The 26,423-nt window shown below is 36.0% G+C and overlaps 1 protein-coding gene across 8 annotated transcripts in view; it reads right to left on the reverse strand.

Annotated features, from left to right (window-relative positions):
• PKHD1 (PKHD1 ciliary IPT domain containing fibrocystin/polyductin) overlaps nucleotides 1-26,423 on the reverse strand; it is a 657,820-nt gene that overhangs the window by 418,996 nt on the left and 212,401 nt on the right. For all 8 annotated transcript variants that reach the window (XM_074237180.1, XM_074237175.1, XM_074237181.1 and 5 more), the window contains exon 36: nucleotides 21,236-21,392. In XM_074237180.1, the coding sequence (XP_074093281.1) occupies nucleotides 21,236-21,392 (157 nt within the window). The remainder of the gene's footprint in view (nucleotides 1-21,235; nucleotides 21,393-26,423) is intronic.

Here is a 26,423-nt window from a genome sequence, read left to right on the forward strand (position 1 = left end):
TTGAAGGAATTTACCAAGGACCTCCTGAAAGAGATCCCAAAATAAAAAATCCCAGGAATATTATAGCCAAATTCCAGAACTCCCAAGTCAAGAAGAAAATATTACAAGTACCAGAAAGAAACAATTCAAATATCATGAAGCTAAAATTAGGATTGCACAGGATTTAGCAGCTTCTACATTAAGGACTCACAGAGTTTGGAAGAATATGATATTCTGGAAGAAAAAAGAGCTTGGATTAAATCAAGAAGCAACTACCCAACATAACTGAACATCCTCTTTCAGGGGAAAAAATGACATTCGATGGATTAGAGTGCTTTCAAACTTTCCCATTGAAATGACCAGAGCTGAACAAAAAGTTTGATCTTCAAGTGGATGGGAAGGGTTGATTATGAGGGATTTAATGCATGTATTCCTGCCTGGGAGGATGATACTGATGACTCATGAACCTCATTTATTATGGCAGTTAGAAGGACCAGATAAAGACAAGGCACAGGAGAGAGCTGAATATGAGGGTATAATATAAATATGGAGTTAATGGATGAGAAAGGAATGTACTGGGAGAAAGGGAAAGGAGAGGTAGAATAGGCTAATATATTTCACGTAAAAGAGGCAAGAAAAACTTTTGCTATGGAGTGGAAGGGGGAAAGGTGATGGGAATGAATGAGTCTTCCTTCTCATTGGAAGTGGAAATAACACACACTCAAATGGGTATAGAACTCTATAGTAAGATAGAGGAAAAATAGAAGAGCAAAGAGATGTGAGAAAGGGGGCAGGTGGAGAGGAGGAGAGGGATGTGGGAGATAGAAGAAAGGGAAGATTGTGGAAGAGGGTAGTCAGATAAAACACACTTTTGAGGAAGAACAGGGAGAAAGGAGAGAGAATAGAATAAACGGTGGTGGAGAAATATAGGATGGAGGGAAATACAGTTAGCAATTGCAACTGTGGGGAAAAAAATTGAAGCAATTTCTCTGATGGACTTAAGATAAAGAATGCTATCCATCCCAAAGACAGAGCTGATGGTATCTGAATACAGACTGAAGCATACTTTTTTTCTCTCACCTTATTTTTCCTGAGGTTTCTTTCTTTGTGGGGGTGGGAGTGGGTTATGTTTACTTTTACAAGATGACTAATGTAAAAAAAAAAGTAAAGTGTTTTAAAATTTTAAAAATTCTCATGTTTTTCTTTCCTTATGGTTTTCTTTCTTATCCCTTAATAATCTTAATTTCTCATACAAAAAAAGCAAATCGTTAAACATGTTAAACACAAATACGTATGTAAAATATTCACCAGACTGTTCATTGCTGAGGGGATGGAAATGGGAAGGGAGGGTGGAAGAAAATCTTGGAATTTAAAAATATGCATATGCATGTGGATGAATGTTGAGAAACTTTCATAATATGTAACTGGAAAAATAAAGTATCAAATAGAAAAAATTTAAAATTTTAAAATTGAAATATAACCAATTAAACCTTTTTAAAAGAGAAAACAATCTGAATTATTATTTCTTTTGTCAAAAATATAAAACCAGATACAGCAATAATGCATTATGTTTAATGCTGTTACATATTTTGTACATTATGGGAAATGTATAAATGAGAAAAGTAAAAATGGTATGAAATTAAAAAGAAAACAAACCAGATGAAAGACTTTTGACCTTTCTCTCAAACCACCTAACTCCTAGGGTAATTCAAGGAGAAAACATTAAGAAAAATACTTCACAGCATAAACACCAAGAATACATTCAATACTTTGCTTCACATGACTTATTTGAAGAATAGAATATTTTGTCTTTTCAATTTCTGAAGAGATAAATTTCTAATTATCTCCTGAATCTTGGGCCTCACTCCGCTATTTGTGTAATCACTGAATTTGAAATTAAGAATTTTTTAAAAATAGAAATTAAATATATTTAATAACAGCTAGTTAGGACTTGGGGCAACAGGGTATTGTAGTGCACAGAGTGCCAGCCTAGAGTCAGAAAGATTTATCTTCCTGAGTTAAAGTTCAACCTCAAACACTTACTAGTTGTGTGACCCTGGGCAAACTACTTAACCTGGTTTGCCTCAGTTTCCTCATCTGTAAAATGAGCTGATGAAGGAAATGCCAACCACTTCAGTATCTCCAAACAAAAGTTAGTACATCATTCTTTTAAAGTTCTGCAAAGCACTTTACAAATATTATCTCCTTTTATCCTTACAACAATCACTAACTTGGAAATAAATACAAAATAGAGAAAATAACATACACACACACACACACACACACCAGGGGAATTTGTGAAGATCAAATAAAAAACCACATATAAAGTCCTTGGCAAACCTTCAACTGTTATAAAATTTTCACTTTTATTATTGCTTTTCATTGTTAATGATTTCATAGGGTGCTTGTGACAAATGCATCTTGCAAACTTTAAAGCCCTAGATTAACATGCACTATTGTTATTAATCCTTTGTAGGGTTGTTACAGAGAATAAATGGAGCAATAGGAAGAAAGACGTTTTCAGAAGTCAGCTAACAATTACCATGTACATATCTAGTACTGGACTAAGTATTAGAGATACAAAGAAAAATCAAAATACTTTCCTGCCCTCAAGGAGCTTATAGTCTAATAGAAGAGACAACATGTGAAATATAAGATACATACAAGATTATATATATATATATATGTATGTATGTATGTATGTATGTATGTATGTATATACACACAGAGAGGGGGGAAAGTAACCAGAAAGTAAAAAAAAATATTTAATTTAATAGGACAGAGGAAGGTCTCCTTTGTAAGGCAGAAAAATGAAAATAGGAGGGAAAGGAAGAGAGACAGAGAGACAGAGAGACAGAGGCAGAGACAGAAAGTGAAACAGGGGGTAGCAGGGATGGGAGACAGTACAGAGACATAGAGATGGAGAAAGAGTATCCTTTGGAAGTCACTGGAGGTAGTATGATATTATAAGAAGATAAAATCCATAGAGCAAAGTGAAATGTAAGTAAACTACAAAGAAAAGAGTCAGGTTATGAAGAGCTTTAAAAATCAGACAGAAGACTTTATATTTTATTTTTAAAGTAATAAGGTGTCACTGGAGTTTGTGGAGTAAGGGGAACTCCACTTCAGGAAGATGATCCTCATTGGCAGGTAAGTAGTAGATTGATTGAAGTAGAGAGACACTTGAAGCAGGGAGATAATTTAGAAAGCTATTGAAAGAATCCAGGTGAGGCGACTACAGAAAAGTATGAAGTATTATAATTCTACTGGCATTCAGGTAGAATTCTAGCTAACAAACATTAAAAAATCACATTTCATTAATACAAACCAAATCTATGTTCCTCCAACAATCCAAACCACTAATACTGCTTAGCTAATGAACTTAAAACAAATTCTGTTTGAAGGAGAATTCCTGAATTTTCATACATTCCTCTCTGTTCCTTTTGCCTTCAATATACTTTATATATTTATAAGCAGCTAGGTAACTGAGAATCACTCAGTGGTACACTAGGTTTAGAGTCTGGATAATCTGAATTCAAATCCAACTTCAGATACTTACAAGTGGTATGATATAAGTTAAGTCACTTAACTTTGCCTCCATTTCCTCAACTATAAAATGAGCTGGAGAAGAAAATCGTAAACTACTCCATTATCTTTACCAAGGAAACCCCTATTTGGGGTCATGAAAGGTTGAATATGACAGAAATGACTGAACAACAACATCCCTCTGTAAGGCCCCCCTATCACTTCTCCCAGTGATGAATTTCTCCAGTTTGTGAATGGGCGGAGGATGACCAGTTTTTCTTCTCCCAATCAAATTTAAAAAACCATGTCCCCCCAACCAGACACCTTTCCTGTCCATCTCTTTTATTTCTTTTGCCTTCCTACATTAGAATGTAAGCTCCGTTACAGAAGGGAGTGTCTTTCTTTTTGCTTAATAAATGTTTATTTCCTTCTTTCCTCTATTTTCCCCTCCTTCCCTCCTTCTCTTCTTACTTCTTTCCTTCTTTCTGGAGCAAGTGCCAATCTGCAAGGTAAAGGAAGCTTCTCATTTGCTATACTTATGAAATCACAGATCCAGTTCAAAAGAGAAAAAGTCTTTCATCACACTGGTTGCTACCCACTCATAACAGGGAATCAGTTTGATACTGTAAGGGGGGGGGATGACTGAATCTGGAGATAGAGGCCTCCAGTTCTAGGTGGCTCAATCCCATTTCTGATGCTCATTCTCCTTCTAATTAGAGGCTAGTCACTTCAGTTTCTAATCTATACAATGACATGACAACTGAGCAAGGTAAACTCCCAGCTTTCCTCTGGACCTAGGTGCAGGGTCCCATAATTCTTTGTAGAATTTCCTTTCTTTTAACAATTATAGAGGTTACTATCCATTCAGAATGATCTAGGTACTGCATATAGTTTTGCCTGGAGAAAAGAAGGCAGAACAGAGGAGCCCTAGACCTCCCTCTAGTCTGAGCATTCAAGGACTACTAGCTCTACCCAGGGTTGGTGGAAGAATACTCTTTGAGGAGTGAAGCTTAAGTCCAGAGTCTGAGCTCTGATGGGGATGCATGCAGTTCCCTTTTGTTAGTGGAATCCGGATTAGGTTTGTGCCTGATCCAGTGGAGCACAGCCTGGGAAGCCTTCGAGGTGGGCTTGTCCCCGGCCAAAGATGCGGAAAATCAATTTGGCTGGCAAACGAGAGCCCCCGAGAGCTCAGTCCACGCTCTATAATCCTATCCACTAGCAGCTCAGGAAATAGATGCCCGAGCCCTCACATATTCATGGAGGATATGAGGCATAAATCAGGCTTTACGGTTTGGGGGCAAAGGAATGGAAGCTCTGCCTGGCTACTAATTAATCAAGTCTGGGCACACCTAAATCCCCACAACCTGGGACAGCAGCCATGCATGTATATAAGCACTGCAACTTTTTTTCTTTTCAATTAAAATAGATATCGGATGAAATTTTTCCCATTAGCTGGTACTGCTTATGCATCTCCCCTGTTCTTCCTTTAATTAAAAAACATGCTTATTGTAATACTTGCCAGAATCACTTTAACGGTATTTTAATTGTAATGTCTCTGCCTGATTAAAAAAAGAAAATATGAACCAGAAATTGACTGCAAAATGTTCTCAGGATGCATGGTGGAAGCACAAAGACACATGCACACACACATATATAGACATACCTACCTCTCCTCAGGATGGAGGCCATGCAATATTTCATTAAGTAACCTGGCATTCCCATCAGAAATGGGCAATATTGCAAAATCCCACAATGGAAACAAAATCAGTAGTCTGAAGCTCAGCTCTCTGATCAAATAGCACTTATGGGAAATATTTTTTGCCAGCACAGAGTTCCCTAGTAGGAGAAAATGCCAAATTCGTTTAAAAACACCCAGTTAAAGAGGGGTCCTTATTCTTTGAGGTCAGTTAACCTCATCCCACTCCTAATCTCTAACTTATGGGAAATTAAGTCCACAGGAAAGAATGATTGGAATGGCCAGTGAATTGAGACCTAATTCTCGTGGTTTTCATGTAGTTGTACTAACTTCCCCTTTTAACAGACAGTTCAGTTAGTGGATAGGTCACCAATGAATTTCACTGATCTAGGAAAGATATCCTGTTCTTTCTCCCATTTACTGTTAGAGCAATGACAGTAGAAGAGCAAATTGTACATTCAACTTTTCTGGAAATTTCAACTTACCCTCCACTTAATTTCCTTCAGACTCCAGCCTAATATCCCTCCAACCTTGAACCTATATGTATAAGCTAATTTGCCTAGCCAATGCACAGGGAAACAACAAATGCTACTCTAGGGAAGTACTCTCTGACAACATTTCCAGATCAATGAGTTGTAAAAAGTTATCTAAAGTAAGCACCTGCTGTTTCTGATGTTGGTTCATTACTAACTAGAAGGTAAGAAGTACACAGTCATTGAGTTAGAAAAAGGGTATACTAGGCAAAGTACTTACTGCTTCTCTGAGCAATCCTTCAGTCCCTTCCAAATGACTTTAAACTTCCATCCTCAAGCAGAAACCCATTAAAATATCAGAGAAATGTTGTATTTTTCACCTTGATGTGAGAGTAATCCAAAAAGCTGTAGCCAATAAGCTGACACGAGAGTTCTAACTGATCTGTGGAATGCTCAGAACTATGAGTCCAAAATCAGATTCATGAAAATTCAGTCTATAGGCAATCACTTTTATCAGAAATCATTCCTTATCTGCTATGTCTAGGAAGGCCAAATGAAGTGGGGAAGTGAGATCATTAAAAAAGTAGTTCTCCATCACTCTCCAAGCACAATTTAGTTCAGGTTCCCTTGTATCTTTACATACATATATGCATATGTATATGTATATATACACATATATATATGAATACACACATTTATAAAATGATACATTCATAAAAATACACAGAGAGATATATGTGTGTGCATATACATATATATATATATATATATATACATCCATATTAAGGAATTAAGTATAGATAGGTTAGAATAATTGATGAATAAAAGAAGAGAGATCATCATTAAATATTTACTAAGTACCTAATATGAGGTGGACACTGTGATAAGTGCAGGAGATACAAAATCAGGTGAAAGATGATTCCTGCCCTCTAGGAATTCACTCAATAGAGGGAGATAAGCAACCAAAAATGCACAAGCAAGAAATATAGATTTTATATACATATATATATATACATATATATATATATATAATAAGTAGTAAATAGTTAAAACAAGTAAGGCACTACAATTAAGAGAGAATAGGAAAGACTTCCTGGAGAAGATGAAATTTTAGTTGGGATTTGAGGAAAGCCACAAAAGCCAATAGACAGAAATGAGGGAAGGGAAAATTAGAGACATGGGAGACCATCAGTGAAAATGCCTAGAGTTGAGAACTGGTGTGTCTTGGTCATGGAACAGTAAAAAGGCCAGTGTCATGGTTATAGAAAAGTGTATAGTAAGGAGTAAAATGTAAGAAGACTAGAAATGTAGGAGGTGGCTGGATATATAGTTGGAGAGATAAGAGAGGTAGGCAGACAGAGAGACACAGAGACAGAAAGAGCTATGTGACAGGAAGTGGTGGAAGACTTCTCATGTCACAGTTCAATGCTGAGGATTAGATCATCAGAAACCCAAAGTTTCCTGTATCTTAGATGAGAACTCACTCTTCAATAAAACTGCTGGAAAAACTAGAAGATAATGTTGACTTAAACCAACATCTAACACCCTATACCAAGATAAGGTGGAAATGGGTACAGAATTTAATCATCAAAGGTAATATCATAAGCCAATTAGGAGAAAAAGGAATGGGTTATCTTTCATATCTATGGAGAGAAGAGCCCTTTATGATCAAAGAAGAGATAGAGAACATTATGGAATACAAAATGGATAATTTTGATTACATTAAATTGAAAAGGTTTTTCACAAACAAAACCAACATAACCAAGATTAAAAGGAATGCAATAAGTTGGGAAACAACTTTTACAATTAGTATTTCTGACAAAGGACTCCTTTCTAAAATGGAGAAAGAACCGAGTCGAATTTATAAGAAAACAAGTCATTCTTCAGTTGATAAATAGTTGAAGGATATGGAAAGGGAATTCTCAGATAAAGAAATTAAAGCAGGGGTGGCTAGGTGGTGCAGTGGATAAAGCACTGGCCCTGGAGTCAGGAGTACCTGGGTTCAAATCCTGTCTTAGACACTTAATAATTACCTAGCTGTGTGGCATTGGGCAAGACACTTAACCCCATTTGCCCTGCAAAAACCTAAAAAAAAACCAAAAAAAAACAGAAATTTAAGCAATCTTTAATTATAAGAAAAATTTCTCTAAATAATTATTGATTAGAGAAATGTAAATAAAAACAATCTGAGATACCACCTCACACCTATTAGATAAAACCAATATGACTAAAAAGGAAAATGATCAATGTTGGAAAGTATATGGGAAAACAGAAACATAACACATCTTGATGAAATTGTGAACTGATTCAACCTTTCTGGAGAGCTTTATGGAATTATGACCAAAGGGTAGTAAAACTGTGGTCTGTATCCCAAAGATAAGAAAAGGGGTAAAAAAAAAACACATGGATAAAAATATTCATAATAGTTCTTTTCATGGTGGCAAAGAAATGTAAATTGAAGGATTCCTATCAATTGGGGAGTGGCTGAATAAATCGTGGTATATGGATGTGATGGAACACTGTTGTTCTATAAGATATCATGAGGGACAGGACTTCAGAAAATCCTGGAAAGATTTACATGAATTGATGTTGAGTGAAAAGAGATAACCAGAAGAATGTGATACATGCTAACAGCAACATTGGGTAATGATCAACTATGATGGAGTTGTTCATTTCAGTATTATAATAACCAAAGGCAATTCTAAAACACATATTGGAAAACACCATCCATATTTAGAGAAGGAACTATGGAGATTAAATGCAGACCAAAGCTTACTATCTTCAATTTTTATAAGTTGCCTTATGCATTATGTCACTTTTTCTCTCTATTTTTTCCCTTCCATTTGGATTTGATTCTTCTTTCACATGATTAATACGGATCTATGTTTAGAGCTTTTATTAGATAGCTTTCTGTCAGGGAAAGTGGGGGAGGGAAAGAGAAAAATGTAAAACTCAAAAACTTGCAAAAAATCATTGCTGAAAACTATCATTGTATGTGGTTAGAAAATAAATAAATAAAATATTACAAATCAAAAAGAATTAGACCATCAGACATGGGATCAGGTGGGTGGGTGAAGGAGTGCTGGAATCTGTGGCTAAAAACTCAGTCAAGGGTTCTCTTCTCAGATTGATGGCTTCTTGAGGATAGGACCATATCTTTTTCCTTAATGCAATGATTATTTCTCTACCCCCTTGCACTTCCTTTTATCCACCATGTCCAGGAGCTGGAAACACTTCTTCTCCCCTTAGTTTTCTCCTTCAGACCTTCCATACATGTTCTCTCCCCCCACTAGAATGTGAGCTCCTTCAGTGTCTTATTTTCTATCTATATTCCCAGTTCTTAAAAAATTGCAAATGGGGGGCAGCTGGGTGGCACAGTGGATAGAGCACCGGCCCAGGAGTCAGGAATACCTGAGTTCAATTCTGGCTCAGACACTTAATAATTTCCTAGTTGTGTGGCCTTGGGCAAGCCACTTAACCCCATTGCCTTGAAAAAAAAAAACTAAAAAAAAAATTACAGATAGTAAGTTCTTAATAAATGCTCTTTTCATTCATTCATAGAGATGCAGAAAGGGAGGTGAATGAAATCCTTTGCTATGAACTTTGCAAGTAATTTAGGCAAGAGTGAACTGAGGCATCTTCAACCAATGGTTTCCATCTATAAAGATAACCTTCAATTTCTTTAAAATTTTCTTTGATTCACTTATTTAAATGGAGGCATGTTTTGCAAGGTAAGATAGGATGTATTCTCTAGAATTATGGGTTAACTTTATATGCACTATATTTTAGGAAGGAAATCAACAAAATGGAGCAGAACTGGAGGAAGGTTAACAGGATACTGAGAATCCTGGGAACTATGCCAGGAAAGGATCATTTAGAAGAACTGAAGTTGGTTAATTTGAAGAAGAAAAGATCCAAGACAGGGGTGGCAGTGAGAGGAATTGCAACTGTCATCATGTATTTGAAGAGAAATCACAAGCAAGAAATAGATTTGTTTTGCTTGGCCCCAGAAGGCAAAGCAAGGAGAATGAAAAGGTGATGCAGAGAAGCAGCTTTGGCCACTATGTAAGAAACAGATTCTGAACAATTAGAGCAGTCCAAATGGGGAAGTGCTACTTGGAGACATCCTCCTCAGAGTCTGAATGACTACTGCTCAAAGATACTATTTCGAAACTTCTATGCAGGTTCAGGATATGGCCTAGTCAATTAGTAAATCCATCTACAAATATTAAGTACTTGCTATGTGCTGATGATGTCCATTCTGGAAGAAGACTATGACATCAGGGGGGTGATGCCATGACAAGCACATGAATTGGATTTGAGTGAGGGGGTGCTAGGCTAAGTCACCAGCCTTATTTTCTCCTCCAGAACCATCTGGGTTTAGTGGTCAAATATGAATCAAGACTGCTGGAGAGAACCCTAGATATGAGGTGATCAGGGTTAAGTGACTTGCCCAAGTAAGTGTCTGAGACCAGATTTGAATTCTGGTCCTCCTAACTTCAAGCCCAGCACTGTACCTGCTTCATCATCTTCCTGTCTCTATGTGCTACCCATAATGGAAAACCCTGGGATACCAAAAAAAGACAAACTTGGTCCATGTCCTCAGAGAGCTCACATTTCAATAGAGGAGACTACATGCAGAAGATTGTACATACAAGTTATAAATCATTTAAAAGGCATCTCAGAGGGAAGTACTAGCATTTGGGGAGAGAGGAAAAACCAGGCAAGGCCTCTACTGATAATGGGATTTGAGCTGAGTCTTCAAGAAAACAAGGAGGAAAAACTCCCAAGCATGAGGAGTAAGCCAGTGAAAAGGCAAAAATACTTTAGAGACCTTGTGAGAGACAACAAATGCTAGATTGTAGAGTATGTGGAGAGAATAAGATTGGAAAGAAAGGAAGAGAAAATATTATAAAGGGCTTTAAAAGTCAAAAAGAATTTTGTATTTAACCTGGAGGTCATAGGGAGTTATTGGTCTAAGATTGAGAGAGAATGATAAAGTGATATCTGTACTTTAGGAAAATCACTTTTGACAGAGGATAGATTAAAGTGAAAAAAGACTTAAGGTAGGGTGTACAACAAGAAGTAGTACTCCAAGTGATAAGGGCCTCCAAGGGGAATGGTTGTATCATAATTTAGTAGGTAATATATTTTAAGAAAGATTATAGAGGTAAAAACAACAGATTGGTATGTGGGAAAGTGAGAATAAGTTGAAGATGATGAAGATATTGTGAACCTGGATAACTGGGACAATAATAAGGGATTCAGAGGAAAGGAAAATCAATGGAAGTCAGAGAAGTATATCCCATACTGTAATAATCAAAAAGAAGGTTTGGTCTTATATGGCATTTATTCCATTAAAGCAGATCATCTTCTATTCCATATCTTCCCATAAGCACCCCATGGGAAGAGTCACCTAGTGGGTTCTCAATGGACTAGAGGTCTTTCTTTCTCTCTCAACAGTATAGGATACCAATGGAGCTTTCAATAATGAAAATAACACTTAAGCAAATGCTATTTTTTTCTTAAGCATCCTCACTAAACACAAGATTAGAAAGCTGAGTGTATAAATAGCAGAAAACTATAGAATTCATTATCTATGACACACACATCTCAGATTCATACCATAATCTCAAAAGAATTGAAATTGTCAGTAAGTCAAAGGCAATGGGTAGGTGCAATCAGGTCAAAATATGTTATCAGGAATGACTTAAATGAAATGAGTGTCAGAAAAGATGTCATCAACATGACCACACAATAAGTTAAGCCAATCTTATAGGGAAAATGAGAGGGGAAAAAATGAGAGAAAAGAGACGAATGACGCAAGTGCTATACTGGGAGATAGATTTATTTTTATTTCTTTTTTTATTATCCTCAACTTCTTTAATTAATCCCTGTGTAACATGGTTCCCAGAATACACACTTTCCCAATAGTCTGTCTGTGTACATGCTTAGATTTCCTCCTGACTGTCTCAAACTGCAATATCCTGAAGTGAAAAATATTATTCAGGTATAAACTGATCAGTACATAATACAGAGGAATTATCACTTTCCTTATATAGGACAATATTTATTCATGTGAACCAATATCATATTAGTTTTCAATGACTGTCAGGTGCCAGATCACCCTATTAATATATATTGTTTCTAATCCACTAAAACACGTAGATTTTTTTCACATGAGCTGCCATCTAATTATATCACTCCTTTCCTGTAATGATGTAGTTAATATTTTTTCGTATGTGCATAACTTTATAAGTTTCCCTATTACATTTTATTTTAAAGGATAATAGATTTAAAACTGGATAAGTCTTTATAACTCATTCAGTTATTCAGTTAAGGTCACTCATTTTATAGATAAAAAATCTAATTGGTTTTAATCTATTCTTTCAGTCTTGAGAGACCTTCTTAGATCCTTATTATTTCTTCCAAGGTATTACTTTAGTTTTAAGTTATTTGTTTCATTCATGTCCAACTCCTTGTGACCCCATATGGGATTTTCTTGACAATGATACTGAAGTGGTTTGCATTTCCTTCTTCAACTCACTAGCTATAACTCCCAGATTCAGAGTCTATGCAAATCTGATAAACTAAACTATGTTTTTCCATAGTAGGTACTTAACAAATATTGATTGATGGATTTTATATTAATATTAACTAATAAGAGATAAAACTTATTTTCTTTTTCATTTTACTTCATTCTATGCTGTGGAGTGGGGCACTGCAAAAAAGGGGGGGGGTTGTTATTCTTTCATTTTAATTTCCTATCCACCCTTGAGGTTTTTCCCCAGTCTTCATTGCTCAGACCTTCTCTTCTGCTTCATTAATGTCCCTATACAAATCCAGAAGGTAAAAAAATGATAAAGGCATCATATTTCTACCCCCACATTGTATACTTGACCCCAAAAGTATAGATCATATACCTAAGGTCTAAGTTCAGGATCTATTTCGTGACCCTGATAAGAGGGTGACAATCTTCTTTTATTGCTGTGGTTCATCATAATCACTAGGAATAAAAATAATAAATTTTCTTTCTGAGATGCCTATGGTCATTGGGCATCTGAATGTAAAATAACAAAAAAATTATATAGAATTAGTTAAATTCAGGCAATATGCCTGATTCCATCGCAACTCATTAGTATTACTTGACTGGGTTAATTCTCTTTTGTGTTTAACAGGATCCCTCCCTACTCACCCAAAAAAGAAGGGCTACAGAGAGCAGAGAGAGAATAGCTTCTGTACCCTAAGTTAGTAAATATGAAATAATAATAAATGTAGCTGGGCCACTTATCATTAGTTAAAGAGTAAACTGGAAATTTTTAATAAAGTTCATGAATCAGTGCATATGGCATTAAAATATGAATCCAACTCCAGATTTTATTCTGTTTTTTTCCTTATTGCCCCTAAGAGATTTACACACAAAAAGCTTTCTCATTAATCTTTCTCTGCTATTAAATTAAAAAAAAAGAAGTAAAAAGTGCCAATTCCATTATACAATTGGGAAATACTGAGGTTCTAAATGTCAAAATTTCAAGGCCTCACAATAACTCAAGATAGAACTGGAGTCAAAAAGTCTTCTGATCCACTCCTCAGTACTCTAGCATTAACCATTTGGATACCTGGTTTCTGAGAAAGGCAAAATAGCGTGAGACCTAAATCCTGCTTCTGAGTTTAGACTGATAACTTTAATTTCCTGAACCATGGTGGGTCATAGACAGTCATCTTAACTATGTCTTGCCACTGGAATAATGATGATTCTGGAGAGAGAGTGAGGTTGATGACTTTGCACAGCTCTGCTTCACTTAAATTCAATTCACTTGCAAGTCAAGACAGCACCCTTCTAATATCACCAGTTTCTTCTAGAATGATGATGATGATGATATTAATGATGATGATGCTTGTCCTTCTTTCTCAAAGAAGACTATGACATCAGGGAGGTGATGCCATAACAAGCAAGTGAATTAGATTTTAGTAAGGGGATACTGTGTTAAGTCACCAGCCTCACTTGCTCCTCCAGAGTCATCTGGGTCTAGTGGACAAACATTGGAGATGGCCCTGGATGGAAGGCAATCAGGGTTAAAGTGACTTGCCCAAGGTGTCAAGTGAATGAGATTGAATTTGAACTCAGATCCTCCTGATGCCAGAACCAGTGCTCTATCCACTGTGCCACATAGCTGCCAAAGAATGGACAACAACAAAGTTAAGCCTCAGTTTCCTTATGTCTAAGAAAAAAGAAATTAGACTACAAGACCCCTGAAGTCTCTTCCAACTCCAGATTTGTGATCCAGTGTGCTCCAGTGAATTTCATAAGATTTACTGCTGGAAGGACCTTGTAAGCCCTCAAGTACAACACCCCCATCTTACAAATGAGAAAATTGAAACAGAAGGGGATTACAAAAGTTTGCAAATTATTGCTTCTTGTAATGGGCCTAGCTGGGTTTTTCTGGTTACAGTTAATTGCTCTTAAAGTTTGAAAAGGGGAGCATGGCATATTAGCTAGAAGTGACCTCAAAAGCAAGGAAAATCTGGGTTCTAATCTGACATTTTGAACAAAGTGACTAATTAACATTGGTCAAGTCACTTATCTCTCAGTAACCCCAGGAACTCTTTCAGACAGATGATAAATAAGTTGTTGACTTGTATTTGTTGAGGTAGTTTCTTCATATTGGAGTTCGCTGCATTAATGAAAGTGTTCCTGTCTGTGACAGCTAGGTGGTGCAGAGGATAGAAATCTGGGTCTGGAGACAAAAAGAATCAAGTTCAGATCTAATCTCAGACACTGTGTGATCCCAGGTAAATCATCTATCTGTCTCTTTCCATTTCCTCAACTGTGAAATGGGAATGCCAATAATATAGCAACCTATGTCCCAGGGTTTTTGCAAAGATTAATTAAGATATTATTTGTACAATACTTAACATACCACCTGACTTATGGTTATGAATGTTCATTCCCTTCTTTAAACAAGCATGTCTTTAGAATGAAGCAATATGATCAATAATGCTGTGAGTAATGATAATAATAATAGCCAAACACTTTCTTTAGACTGGATGTTTTACCATCGTTACCTTGTTTGATCCTCACAACAATACTAGGTGGTAGGCACAGTTATTACCTACATTTTACAGATGAGGAAAATGAGAGAAGTAGAAATTATATGACTTGGCCAGGGTCAAATAGTTAGTGTATAAGGTCACATTTAAACTCAGGTCTTTTTGTCTCCAGGCCTGTAACTCTATCCCCTATATCACCTGACTGTCCCTCATGAATAAAGGTATAGTTGGAACATCTTATTTTTCAATAGTTACAGTCTTCTAAAAAATTAACTTTTGGTTCAATATTTTTTCATGTTTATGTTCTGCCAAAAGGTATATTTCTCTAGAAAATTAAATAAAATTCCATTCAATTAGTTTTATGATGCAGCATGGTAGAGAAAGGCAATCAAAAAGATGGAATATAGGTGACAATGAGAGAGACGGGCATCATCACGAAGAGGAAACTTACAGTCTATATAAAATGCTTACCCATGTATTGGAGAGAAAGAGGGGAATTAATAAAGATACAGAAGTAAAGGAAAACTGTTAACCAGAAACCAGAGGGAACATGAGTGGGCTCTTTAATTAATGAATCAATCAACATTTGTTAGATGCCTCCTAAACACTAAGTACTATGTTAAATAAGCAAGGGGGATACTATCAAAAAGAGACTCTTCATTAATGAAGACAGTCTTTCAAAGGTAGAAATATAAAATCTGCAAATAGACTTGATTTCCACAAGTACTTTTTATTTGCTAAGTACATTGTTGTTGTTCAGTCATTTTTCAATCATGCTTGACTCTTCATGACCCTATTTGTGGTTTTCTTAATAAAGTTACTATAGTAATTTACCATTTCTTTCTCTAGTTTATTTTACCAATGAGGAAACTGAGGTAAGTGAAGTGACTTGCCTAGGGTCACACAGCTAATAAATGTTTGAGATCAGATTTGAACTCAGTAAGATGAATTTTTCCGACTTCAGGCCTGCTATACGCTGAACCACCCGGCTGCCCCAATACACACAAGATGATAGATCTGAATCATTGCCACACTATGCAAAAGTATTCTTCCATCATAAGGAACTATAGATTTTAAGAGAAGATAATTGATGCCTATTCACACAACCAACTATACATAAAACTCAAAAGACTGTTGTTATTGCTGTTGTTCTTTAGCCTTCATTTTTTTGTCGTGACTTGCAAGTGAATTGGATTTAATGAGGCAGAACTAAGTAAAAATCAGTAGCCTCGCTCTCTCTTCTAGAGTCTAGTGGCAAGACATAGGACAAGACAACTGAAGATGGTCAAGGATGTAGTGGAAGATTGGCCTTTTTAAGCTAAGATTTTTCCCCCAAGCCTCAGTCTGTCTGAGGCAATACCCATTCAGCAGTTAAAGACTAGACAAGCATGGAGGCAAAAGATGGTCTACTTTGTCTTCACAAAACGAACCAGCCTGGAAGAGGAAGACCATCAGTTTCTGGCCAGAACAGAAAACAAACAAACGAACACCAACAACAACAAAAATAAAAAACACCTATGATGCTCAGCAAGACAGAACCAGAAAGTTTGGAGAGGAAGAGGGAAGGGAAGGAAGGAGAAAAAAATTTCTCTGAGAAGTAGATGTAAATATTTAAAGTTGGAAGTTTAAATTTATCTGGTTCAATGATATCTAATCCACACATAATGATCCCCATGGACTACATATTAACTTGGTCTTAAACAGTGATAAATTTTCCATATTCCATAAGTCCAGTTCATTTTGTGCAGTTCAACAAGATTTTTCAAAACTTATAATCTATTGGAGCAACTTTTGAGAACCCAGGGTCGGTCATCTGCAAGCCATAACGAGACATTAGACTAGCTCTTTGGAGGTTGATATCTGCTCTCTGCTACCATCCATTCAATAGGTCAGTGGAAACAGTTTGGTAAAGAGAAAAAGGTGACTAGCTCTAGAGTTAGAGAAAGTGGCTTCAAATTCCACCCCTGTGACCTTAGAGAAGTCATTTAATTTGCCCTCAACCCTATTTTCCTTATCTATAAAATGAGAGTGTTGGACCAGATGGTCTCTGAGGTTCCTTGATCTATGCAATTATTCACATAAGTACTTTAAGACTCAAATAGCACTATAGAGATTTATTATCTCTTTTGAGCAATTTGACAATTCTAGGACATAAGTACTATCTAAATCTATGATCCTATTACCAATTAATCAACAAGCATTTATTAAGTGCCTTCTATGGGCCAGGCATTGTTATAGGCATTGGTGATAGAACAAAAAAAAATAAATAAATAAAACAAGGAAACTTTTGGTCCTTTAAGATTAGAGGATACCACTAAGTTTAGTTCTTGCCAATTTAAAAGGCCAAAATTGTATCCCAGGACTTTCTGACCATGATAAATTGAGAGAACTTTTTTCAGCCTTTGATCTTCTCATTACACAGTTTTGTTTATTCTTGCTCATTTTATCCTTGGACTGTTTATTTTGCCTAGATCCAAGGATTCCACTTATTCATTGTTACGGACTTCATTATCATGATATTTTTGTCTGTGTCCCTTCACATAATCAGATATATAAACAGGATAGAGCGATATGGGCTACATGGGGAAAATTCCTCCCCACAAGAGTCAAGGGATTACCATCCCTGTGCATCAATAGTACTCCAAAAGCTTCCATTCCACATCCTAAGATATTTCCTGCCCATACAGTAGGCACTTTGCAAATGCTTGTGGCTTGATTGACTGGTTGATTCTCAAAGGGAATTGGGGAAAAATGGGATCGGTGAAGATGGCAGGATTTGTGGGAAGAGGGATATTGAAGAGATTGTCCTATTTCCCAGGACAATGATACTCATGATTAGTCTGACTCTTCCAGGACCTACCCATGCTGTTTTCAAACTTCACTGAATTTTCCTCAAATGCTGAGATTCTCACTTATGGATATACGTTTCTGTACCCCACAATACCATACAACTTGAATCCTCCAGTGACACCATAGGAGGAGACTCTGTGCCCCTCCAGGTCTGTTCTCGCAACCAAACTACAATTCAAAGGAAAGCACATAAATTCTTTTGAGGTACTCTAGCACAGTAGAAATTTAATGTTCAGAAATTAGGTAACTAGGAGGCATAAAATAGATAGAGATGGACTTGAAGACAAAAAGATTCAAGTTCAATTTTGATCCTAGAAACATTAAATGTGTAACCCTGGAAAGTCATTTTACCACTGTCTGCTTCAGTTTCCTCATCTGTAAAATGGGGATAATAATAACATCTACTTCTCAAGGTTCTTAGGAAAATCAAATGAGATAATATTTCTAAAGCTAAGCATGAGGCTGGCACAAATTCTAAGTGCTTAATGAACATTAAGTTGATGGGTAAGGCAGTGGATATGGTGCTGGGCCTCGAGTCAGGAAGACTAACCTTCCTGAGGTCAAATCTGGTCTCAGACACTTACTAGGTGTATGATTATGGGCAAGTCATTTAACACTGATTGCCTCCATTTCCCCATCTGTAAAAAAGGTTTGGAGAAGGAAATGGCAAACTGATCCAGGGTATTTGCCAAGAAAACCCCAAATGGATTTCCAAAGACAGATGCCACTGAAGTGACTAAACAAATTCACAGAGAAATGTTCCTCATTAGAAATTTCTCGTTCCAATTAAATCAAGGGACTAGTCCAAATAATTTTCATAGGAGTAATAATGAGGAGCTACTATCTCCTCCAGTCCCTCAACTTCATGCCTCAGCCATGAATACCACCAAAAATTTTATGAATTTCAGACATAATATTTTTTATTACCAAATATTTTCATGGGATCAGGCTGGTAAATTTCAAAAATGCCTTTGCAAAACCATTCCACTTAGAGTGGTACCAACTGAATCAATCCCTAGATTTCCCTGCACTTCCTCTATGTATGACATTCAATTTTTCCACACTGTGTTAATTATGACAATGCCTTTGCAAAAAAGGGGTCTCATGTCTGGAATTTCTTCCCCAGGTCTTGAAATTCATAACTCCTATGAGATCCAGTTCAAATACTTTCTCTTTTTTTTTCTTTAGTCATTTCTTTAGTTGTGTCTGACTCCTTTGGGGGGGTTCTTGGCAAAGAAACTGGAGTGGCTTATCTGCATTCTTATTGTCTCCTTTCAATAGAATGTAAACTGCTTGAGAGCAGGAATTGTTTTGACTTTGTCTTAGAGGTGGCTTTGCATCTCCAAGGGTCTAGCAGAGTGACTGGTATGTAGGAGATACTTAATAAATGAAATAAACTGAAATACATTTTAGGGTCTCCCCCTTCTTTCACCTTCATCAGGCTGTATATCAACATTGTCTAAAGAAGAATAGATAAAAAGGCCAAGGTCTGAAGGGAAATAATGCTGCTGCTAGTGACCCTACAGAAGCCTGTGACTATATGAGCAACAAGACTTTTCAAATACTTGACTTTCTGTGATGGTAACTAAGTAAATTTTGGATTAGAACTAGGGAAGTGAGTTTAAACACAAAACCAGAGCGAATATCAGGTTAGGAGATAAAGGTTAGCTATAGAATTTTAAGGAGAAGATAAAAGATGTCCATGTAATCTGGCATAGTTCACCTAAATTCCTGCTCAGAAACAGGAGAATGGACAATATGAACTTGAGAGGTTCTTTCCATCATTATCTCTTATAATAACCAAAAATGTGGTAAGTATACAACTGAAGCTATTTTATGTCCTAATCTAGGGAAAGCATTTTTCTTGCTTTCTTTGTTCTTTTTGTGCATTCTATGACCTGAAATTATTTGCCTTATCTTATGAAAAGGTAATGCACACACACACACACACACACACACACACACACACACACACACACACACACACACACACACACATTTGATTCCTTCTTTCCCTTCCTCTGAAGTTAATTGGCAAATTGGGACGTGACTAGGCAACTTTTTATTGAAAAACTTTTCCCAAATGGCTCGCTGAATACAATCCAGAGATGCTTGAACTGAAGTCCTCCAGGTCCCTTGGAGGGATTCTGCTTCTCTAAAAGGAAAAGCCCTGTGGCTAAGGGTCTCTACAGATTTCTTTTTCTCTGAACTGCAGTTTCCAGGGGGTCACTTAACTCTATCATCTATAGCCTCTAGGCAGTGGGCAGTTGTCAACAAGGCAAGACTCCTTAAGTCACTGGCTATACATATTCAGAGACATATAAAAAGAGGAAGGGCCAGGACCCAAGCTGGCCCACTACTCTGCTTGTCTTAATGTGGACTAATTAACTAGTTGGGCTGGAAAAGTCTTCTTGATATTTAAGAACAGCATTGTTTTGAATCGATAAAAATTTCTTACCATATAAACCACAGTTAGATCTTTCAGAGGTGACTGCACCTCTAAAGTATATAATATATACTTTATATTCTATATACTATATACTATACAAGAGGAAAATATTTTATAAGTACTATATAGGTATATTAAAATTTTATACTTGAGTAAAGTTTTATCATGTTTCCATAAACATTTAAATTTCCCAAAGGGTTTTTTTTGCTTTGTTTTGTTTTATTTTATATCTAATAGTATTCCATGAAGAATAAAGCACCCTTGAAGGCAGGGACTGCTTCAGCATTGCTACTGTATATCTGTAGTCTGCCCCAGTAGCTGGCATAGAATTGGCCTTTAATTAAGCTTGTTGACACAAATGGAATGAAACTGACTCAATTCATTTTGAATAACTATTTTTCATCATAGTAGACATATTTATGCTTATTTAACTAAAATGAGAAAACTGAGGCATAAAGTTTTATCTATTTTTGTTTGTTTTTTTGCAAGGCACTGGGGTTAAATGACTTGGCCAAGGTCACACAGCTAAGTAATTTTAATTGTCTGAGGTCAGATTTGAACTTATTTCCTCCTGACTCCTAGGTAGGTGCCCTATCCAATGCATCACCTAGCTGCCCCTCTCCATTTCTCTATTTTCTAAAGTCTGAGCTCAACCTAGCATCCTCCTTCTCTTCCAAGTTGCTAACCTCCAAAGTTCTGCTGTCTATTTAGCAGTAAGGAAGCATACTTATTTGCCTTTTCATGGGATCAAGAAATCAAAACCTCACCACGGTAAAGGCAGGATGAAGTTGCTCTCTTGGGAGAGTATTTCAAAGGCAACTACACTAATTTTAGGGTCTCTGGCTGCATTGTGGGAGGCATCTAGGATAATGCATGTCTACAGAATACTCTGAGAAACAATGGCACCCTTTAAAGATGCTGCCCACATTGAATTTCTTGTCCATGAAAAAATAAAATTAAAGAGACACTGAGCTCCAAAGATTCAGGAAAAAGAGCCTCCCAACACTGATGCCCCTGGGACCTCCTCTCTGGAACCAAAATGCAGGCTTGCCCCCTTCTTCTTTCCCCAAATACCCTCAACCATGAACCTAGAAGGAAGAATTCTATCAGATCTTTCAACTTATCAAAATAAGTAAGTAAATAAGTGATTTCAACCCCTGGTTCAAAAAATTAAAATCATAAAAATACCATCAACCCTCCAACTCTACAGACCTTTAATATGCAGCATACTGAGGACACTGGTAGTGATGTCGAGAAGCAGGGTTTGGCCACTCTCCACTGTGACGTTGTCGCCATCTTGTGGTCGACCTTGGGGAAACCAACTGTGAGCCCTGGACCATCTGCGACAGATCTGAAGGTGAAAGTTGTCCTGGAAAAGAGGTCATTTACATTTTTTAATCTAATTTTCCAATAAAAGTCAGCAGATTTTAGGAATGTCAGTGAAAATACACTTGTAGGATTTGGAAGAGACAAGAAAAATGAAATCAAGTGCAAAAATCTTTGACATGATGAAGCACATTGAATTTTTTTCTTCTCCAATAATCAAACCAGGAACGGAAAATGAAATAAATTTGAACCTGGAAATCCCCTGTATAAGTTCATATACTGCAAACACATTATGGCCCTTCTGAACTTCCATTGTCATATGGGAAGTGTTTTCCCATTTTTGTTCTCAACAGAGGGTCTTTTCTTGCCTGGTAGAGGTTGATGAGAGAAGTGAATCTAAAGGGTTTTTTTAAATTTTTATTTTATTTTGAGGGACATGTATTGAGTCTTGTATAAAAAGTAATAAATAGCTGAGAATAGTGAGAATTAAAATGTTCTACTTGATGGGTGGCATTTTGCTTTATATAATTGGTATCATTTTTCACAGGCTCTACTGACAAGTGTCTCTGTTTTATAGAGACATTCCTCTTTTCAAGTGCTTCTCCACCTCCTCCTCCCATTCTACCTTATTTGATATTATTATTGCTTTTTTTCCTCTCTGGATCACTCATTCAATAGTGCCGAACAAAACCCATACAGAGACAAAAAGCTGATTGACTTCAGAATGACAGACAAATACACTGGAATGTCATCAGTGAGAGTGGCAAAAAAGAGAGGCAGAGAAATAAAGGTAGAGAGAACAAATCACTGACTACCTATTCCCATCTTTACTTCTCAGAACTTTATTATTTTCTTTATGAAGAAGAAATCCAATATGAGAAGACACTTCCCTGCATTCTTTGTGAAGGCCAGGGACTGTGGATGTGGAATACTGTATATAATGTCAGGTTTTTATAATTATTTTTATTCTTTATTCTTTTTACAAGGAATTGCTCTCTAGTAAAGAGAAAAGATACATGAGAAATAATGGTGATATCAAACAAACCATTTAGCTGAGTATGGTAGTATACACTTATAATAGCTGCAACCTGGGGAAGGCAGAGACTGGTGGATCATTTGGGCTTAGAAGTTCTGAGTTTCAATGGTTTAAAACCAATTATATATCCAAACTAAGTACAGTATCTGTATTATAAACCCACCATGTTGCTTAAGAAGAAGGAAATCAACCCAGGTTAGAATCAGAGTTGATTAAAGCTACTGTACTGATCACCATTGGGATCAGTCTATGAGTCAGCACTGTACCATTGTGCTTCCAGTCTGTGTATGCTAGGGAAATAAGTATAAGAAAAAGAAAAAAATCAATTATAGATATCAGAAAATATTATTTATATAATAGTTGAAGTAACAGATCTTGGTTCAAATTCTATTTCTGATATTTATTAGCTACAATCCAAAGACAGAAAGATAGAGAGATAGAGAAAAAGAGAGAGAGATTCCTCAAAGCTAAAAATGAGAAGGGATGGATTAAATGATCTATAATGTCCCTTTCTGCTCTAAATCTGTTTTTGTTAGAAGCACAAATAAATACCATTCTGGAATTCTTGCTTAGAAGAAAGAACTAATGCTCTTAATTATCAAATTATATTACACCACCACAAATGAGAATCTATATGGTAACCCCAATATCATGGAATGGGGCATATATATCATCTAATCACCTTGTTGGATCCTTTCACTGTATCCCACCATGTTTCCTTTGGAAAATTATCTGTCTTCTGAATAATAAGAGTGATTTGATTTATTTATCTTGAATTTACAGGAAAAACAAACTGAATCCCAGAGAGGCTAAGTGTTTTGTCCAAAATCACACAACTATGAAGTAGTAAAGCTCATATTGGAATCTTTGAGTTGAGTTTCCTGATTTCTATCTATTCCAGGATTCTTCCTAATAGTTTAGAGTATGGAAGATTTCACAGGGGAAAACTATCTTTTAAATTAAATCTCTTCTTTCTATACTTATTTATTATCTTTGAAAGATTCTTTTCCTCCATCTTTATCACAATTATTAACTTACTGCATATGCAGAATTACAATTAGGAATTTTGTGTCTGGGGAAAACAACATGACAAAATAAGAAGATGTGGAGTAGAGGAAGAAAAGACACTGCTCTGTGAAGGAGAAAGGGTGAGAGCAAGGGTGAGAGAGAAGGAGGAGGAGGAGGAAAATTAGAAGAAAAGGAAAGAAAGAAGGAAGAAGAAGAAGAAGAAGAAGAAACTGGATACTGCTATGTGATCACCTTGTAGATAGAGAAGGAAAAGAATGGATCAGCAAAGATCTCCATACAACCCATAATTTTCCCTTTTAAATATTATTTCTTACTAATCAGATGGCAAATTGTTTCTGTGCTATTGAAAAACTGCAAAGCATCTTCTGCATATAGCATCTCAACTCAATTCTCCAGTTTCCCCACTCAACTTCTCTTGGCAAATATGAAGTACTTTACAATTCACAGAATATACTGTTATGTGAGCTGCTTCTTCTATTAATAGATATCAAAATTCTTGAACACATTTTTGTGTTTACCTTAGAATAAAAGAATTACCTCACTTCCATTTTGCAGAAGATTAAAAAACCGTTTTCAATGGAACACATGGTAAGGAATACAAGGAAGACTCTCAACATGCTCAGTCCTTGATTAGTCCATGACGTTTGTTGAAATAAACCCTAAATAAATAGCTAGAAGTTTTGCAAAAACAATCTGAAACTTCCCTGTCTCCAAAAGGAAGTTTGTACCATTCATTTTCTTCCTTCTACATGTCTGTGTTTCTCTGAACTTCAGGGAATGTGCAGTCCCTGCAAATCTCCCATGTCACCTTAAATGGACTGGCAACACCGCCAGTTATCTTGAAAGAAATCATTGATCAGCAAGCTGAGGCAATGAGCATAGCAAGGGCCTGTTTGTATGTGCATGTGATACAGTGCATGAGACTCTATTTGCAGTGGATTCTAGATAAAAAGACACTGTGGTATTGTCTAACACTGAAGCACAAAGCATCCACACCCTATATAATAATTCCCTACTTCTTGAAGATGAATAGAGTCCTAGAATCTTTGATTTTTTCATTTCTCTGGAAGTTTTTACTCCAACTCTTATCTCCAAATTTCCTTTCTTCTATTCCTTTTCTTGGGGGTTACCATGGTAATATCTAAGATTCTCCTAAATTAGAGTTTAGCTGTCAAAACAAGACAGAATGTAGAACACTGAGATGACACAATGAATACAATGCCAAGCCTGAAGTCAAGAAGATTTATCTTCCTGAGTTCAAATCTGGTCTCAGACACTTACAAGATGTGTGACACTGGTCACTTAATCCTGTTTGCCTTTTACTTTATGTATAAAATGAGTTGGAGAAAGAAATGACAATCTATTCCATTATCTCTGCCAAGATAACCCCAAATGGGCTCATGAAGAATTAGACATGACTAAAACAAATTGACAACAATAACAAAAATAAGAGGATGTAATGTACTGGATGACACCTTCACCATTATCACAACTAAATAGACTCCTTCTATTAGCTCACACATGATTTGGTAGGATTTAAAAAATTTCTCTGCAAGAAGTGTCTCCCTTCTCCCCTAGTCCTTGTTCTCTACACATAAATTTTCACCAGCTTTTCTGACTCCAATAAAATCCTATGACAAGAAAATTAATATAAAAAAAAATATTTGATTCCTTCAGTGTTTCATGAGGAACTTTCCATAAGATAATTTCCAAAATTATACATCCCCCCCCCAAAAAAAGACGCTATTTGACATGATAAGGTGAGGGCTCACCTATAAAGCTATTGATACAGATAGATTAGATAGAGATGCAGTTGTGCATAAAAACTCCCAGGATGATTGTACATTTCCCCAATACACCATATTAGAAACTACCTGTGATGGAATCCTGTTGTACTATAAGAAATGACAAGTAGAACACTTTTAGAAAAACCTGGAAGGACTTACATGAACTGATGCAAAGGGAAGTGAGCAGAGTCAAGAGAATATTGCACTACACAGTAATAATAATATTAAACAATAAGAAATTGCGAATTTGGGTACATTTTGAGGTCTTTCATCATAAAAAAAATGTTATTAGCCTCCAAAGAAAGAATTAATGGAGTATGAGAGCAGTTTGAAGCATATTTTTCCTGTATTTTTCTTGCTGTTTTTATGTGGGGGTTTGGGGAATCTGGATTTTCTTTCACAATATGACTAGTATGGAAATATGTTTTATATCATTATGCATGTATAATCTGTATAAAATCAATCTCTTAGGAGTAGTGAAGAGAGAGGGTGGGAAAGAATTTGTAACTCAAAAAATTTTAAAACCAATGTTAAAAATATTTTCATGTAACTGGAAAAAATGCAATTAAAAAAAAAGCTCAGTCTACCAATGTCTCACACCAGTGTAAATGTACAAGCTAACAGTTCCAAGAAAAGTATTTGGTTTCCATCATCTATGTAACAGTAACAAACCCTTGAATTTCTAGAACTAGCTATTCTTTTGAGAAGCTCTATTCAAGTCACAGAATATAAGGATATTAGTATGTATCAAAAAACAAAAGACCTAAAAAAAATTCTGCATCCCTATATTGTTTTAAAAGATTAAATGTCTTCAGGGTATAGAGCTGACCAAGTTCTCAAGTCCAATTATTCCACTAGATTCAGAGCCAGTTAAGTAAAACTAAAACTACCGCGTCCACATCTTTTCATGTTGTCCATAAGCCTAGCAGGTGAGACTTTGTGAATTGCTTTGTTGTGACCTAAATAAAATGCATATATAGAGTTAGAGCATTCCTCTAACTTACGAAAATTTTAGGAATCATGTATATAGTAAACATACAATAAATATTTTAATAAGTCATGGAAAATAGCATTACTATAAACTCTGATTAATAAGAAAATCTCCAAAATATACCCAAATGTTTTAGGAGAATATTCTAGAGATAAATTACTTGTTAGTTCATCTATTTAATAGTTATGTTTATTATCCTAATGAAAAATAAATTGTGGAAAAGTCATAATA

The sequence above is a fragment of the Macrotis lagotis genome, chromosome 5 (assembly GCF_037893015.1).
Source record: "Macrotis lagotis isolate mMagLag1 chromosome 5, bilby.v1.9.chrom.fasta, whole genome shotgun sequence".
In the NCBI taxonomy this organism is placed as follows: domain Eukaryota; kingdom Metazoa; phylum Chordata; class Mammalia; order Peramelemorphia; family Peramelidae; genus Macrotis; species Macrotis lagotis.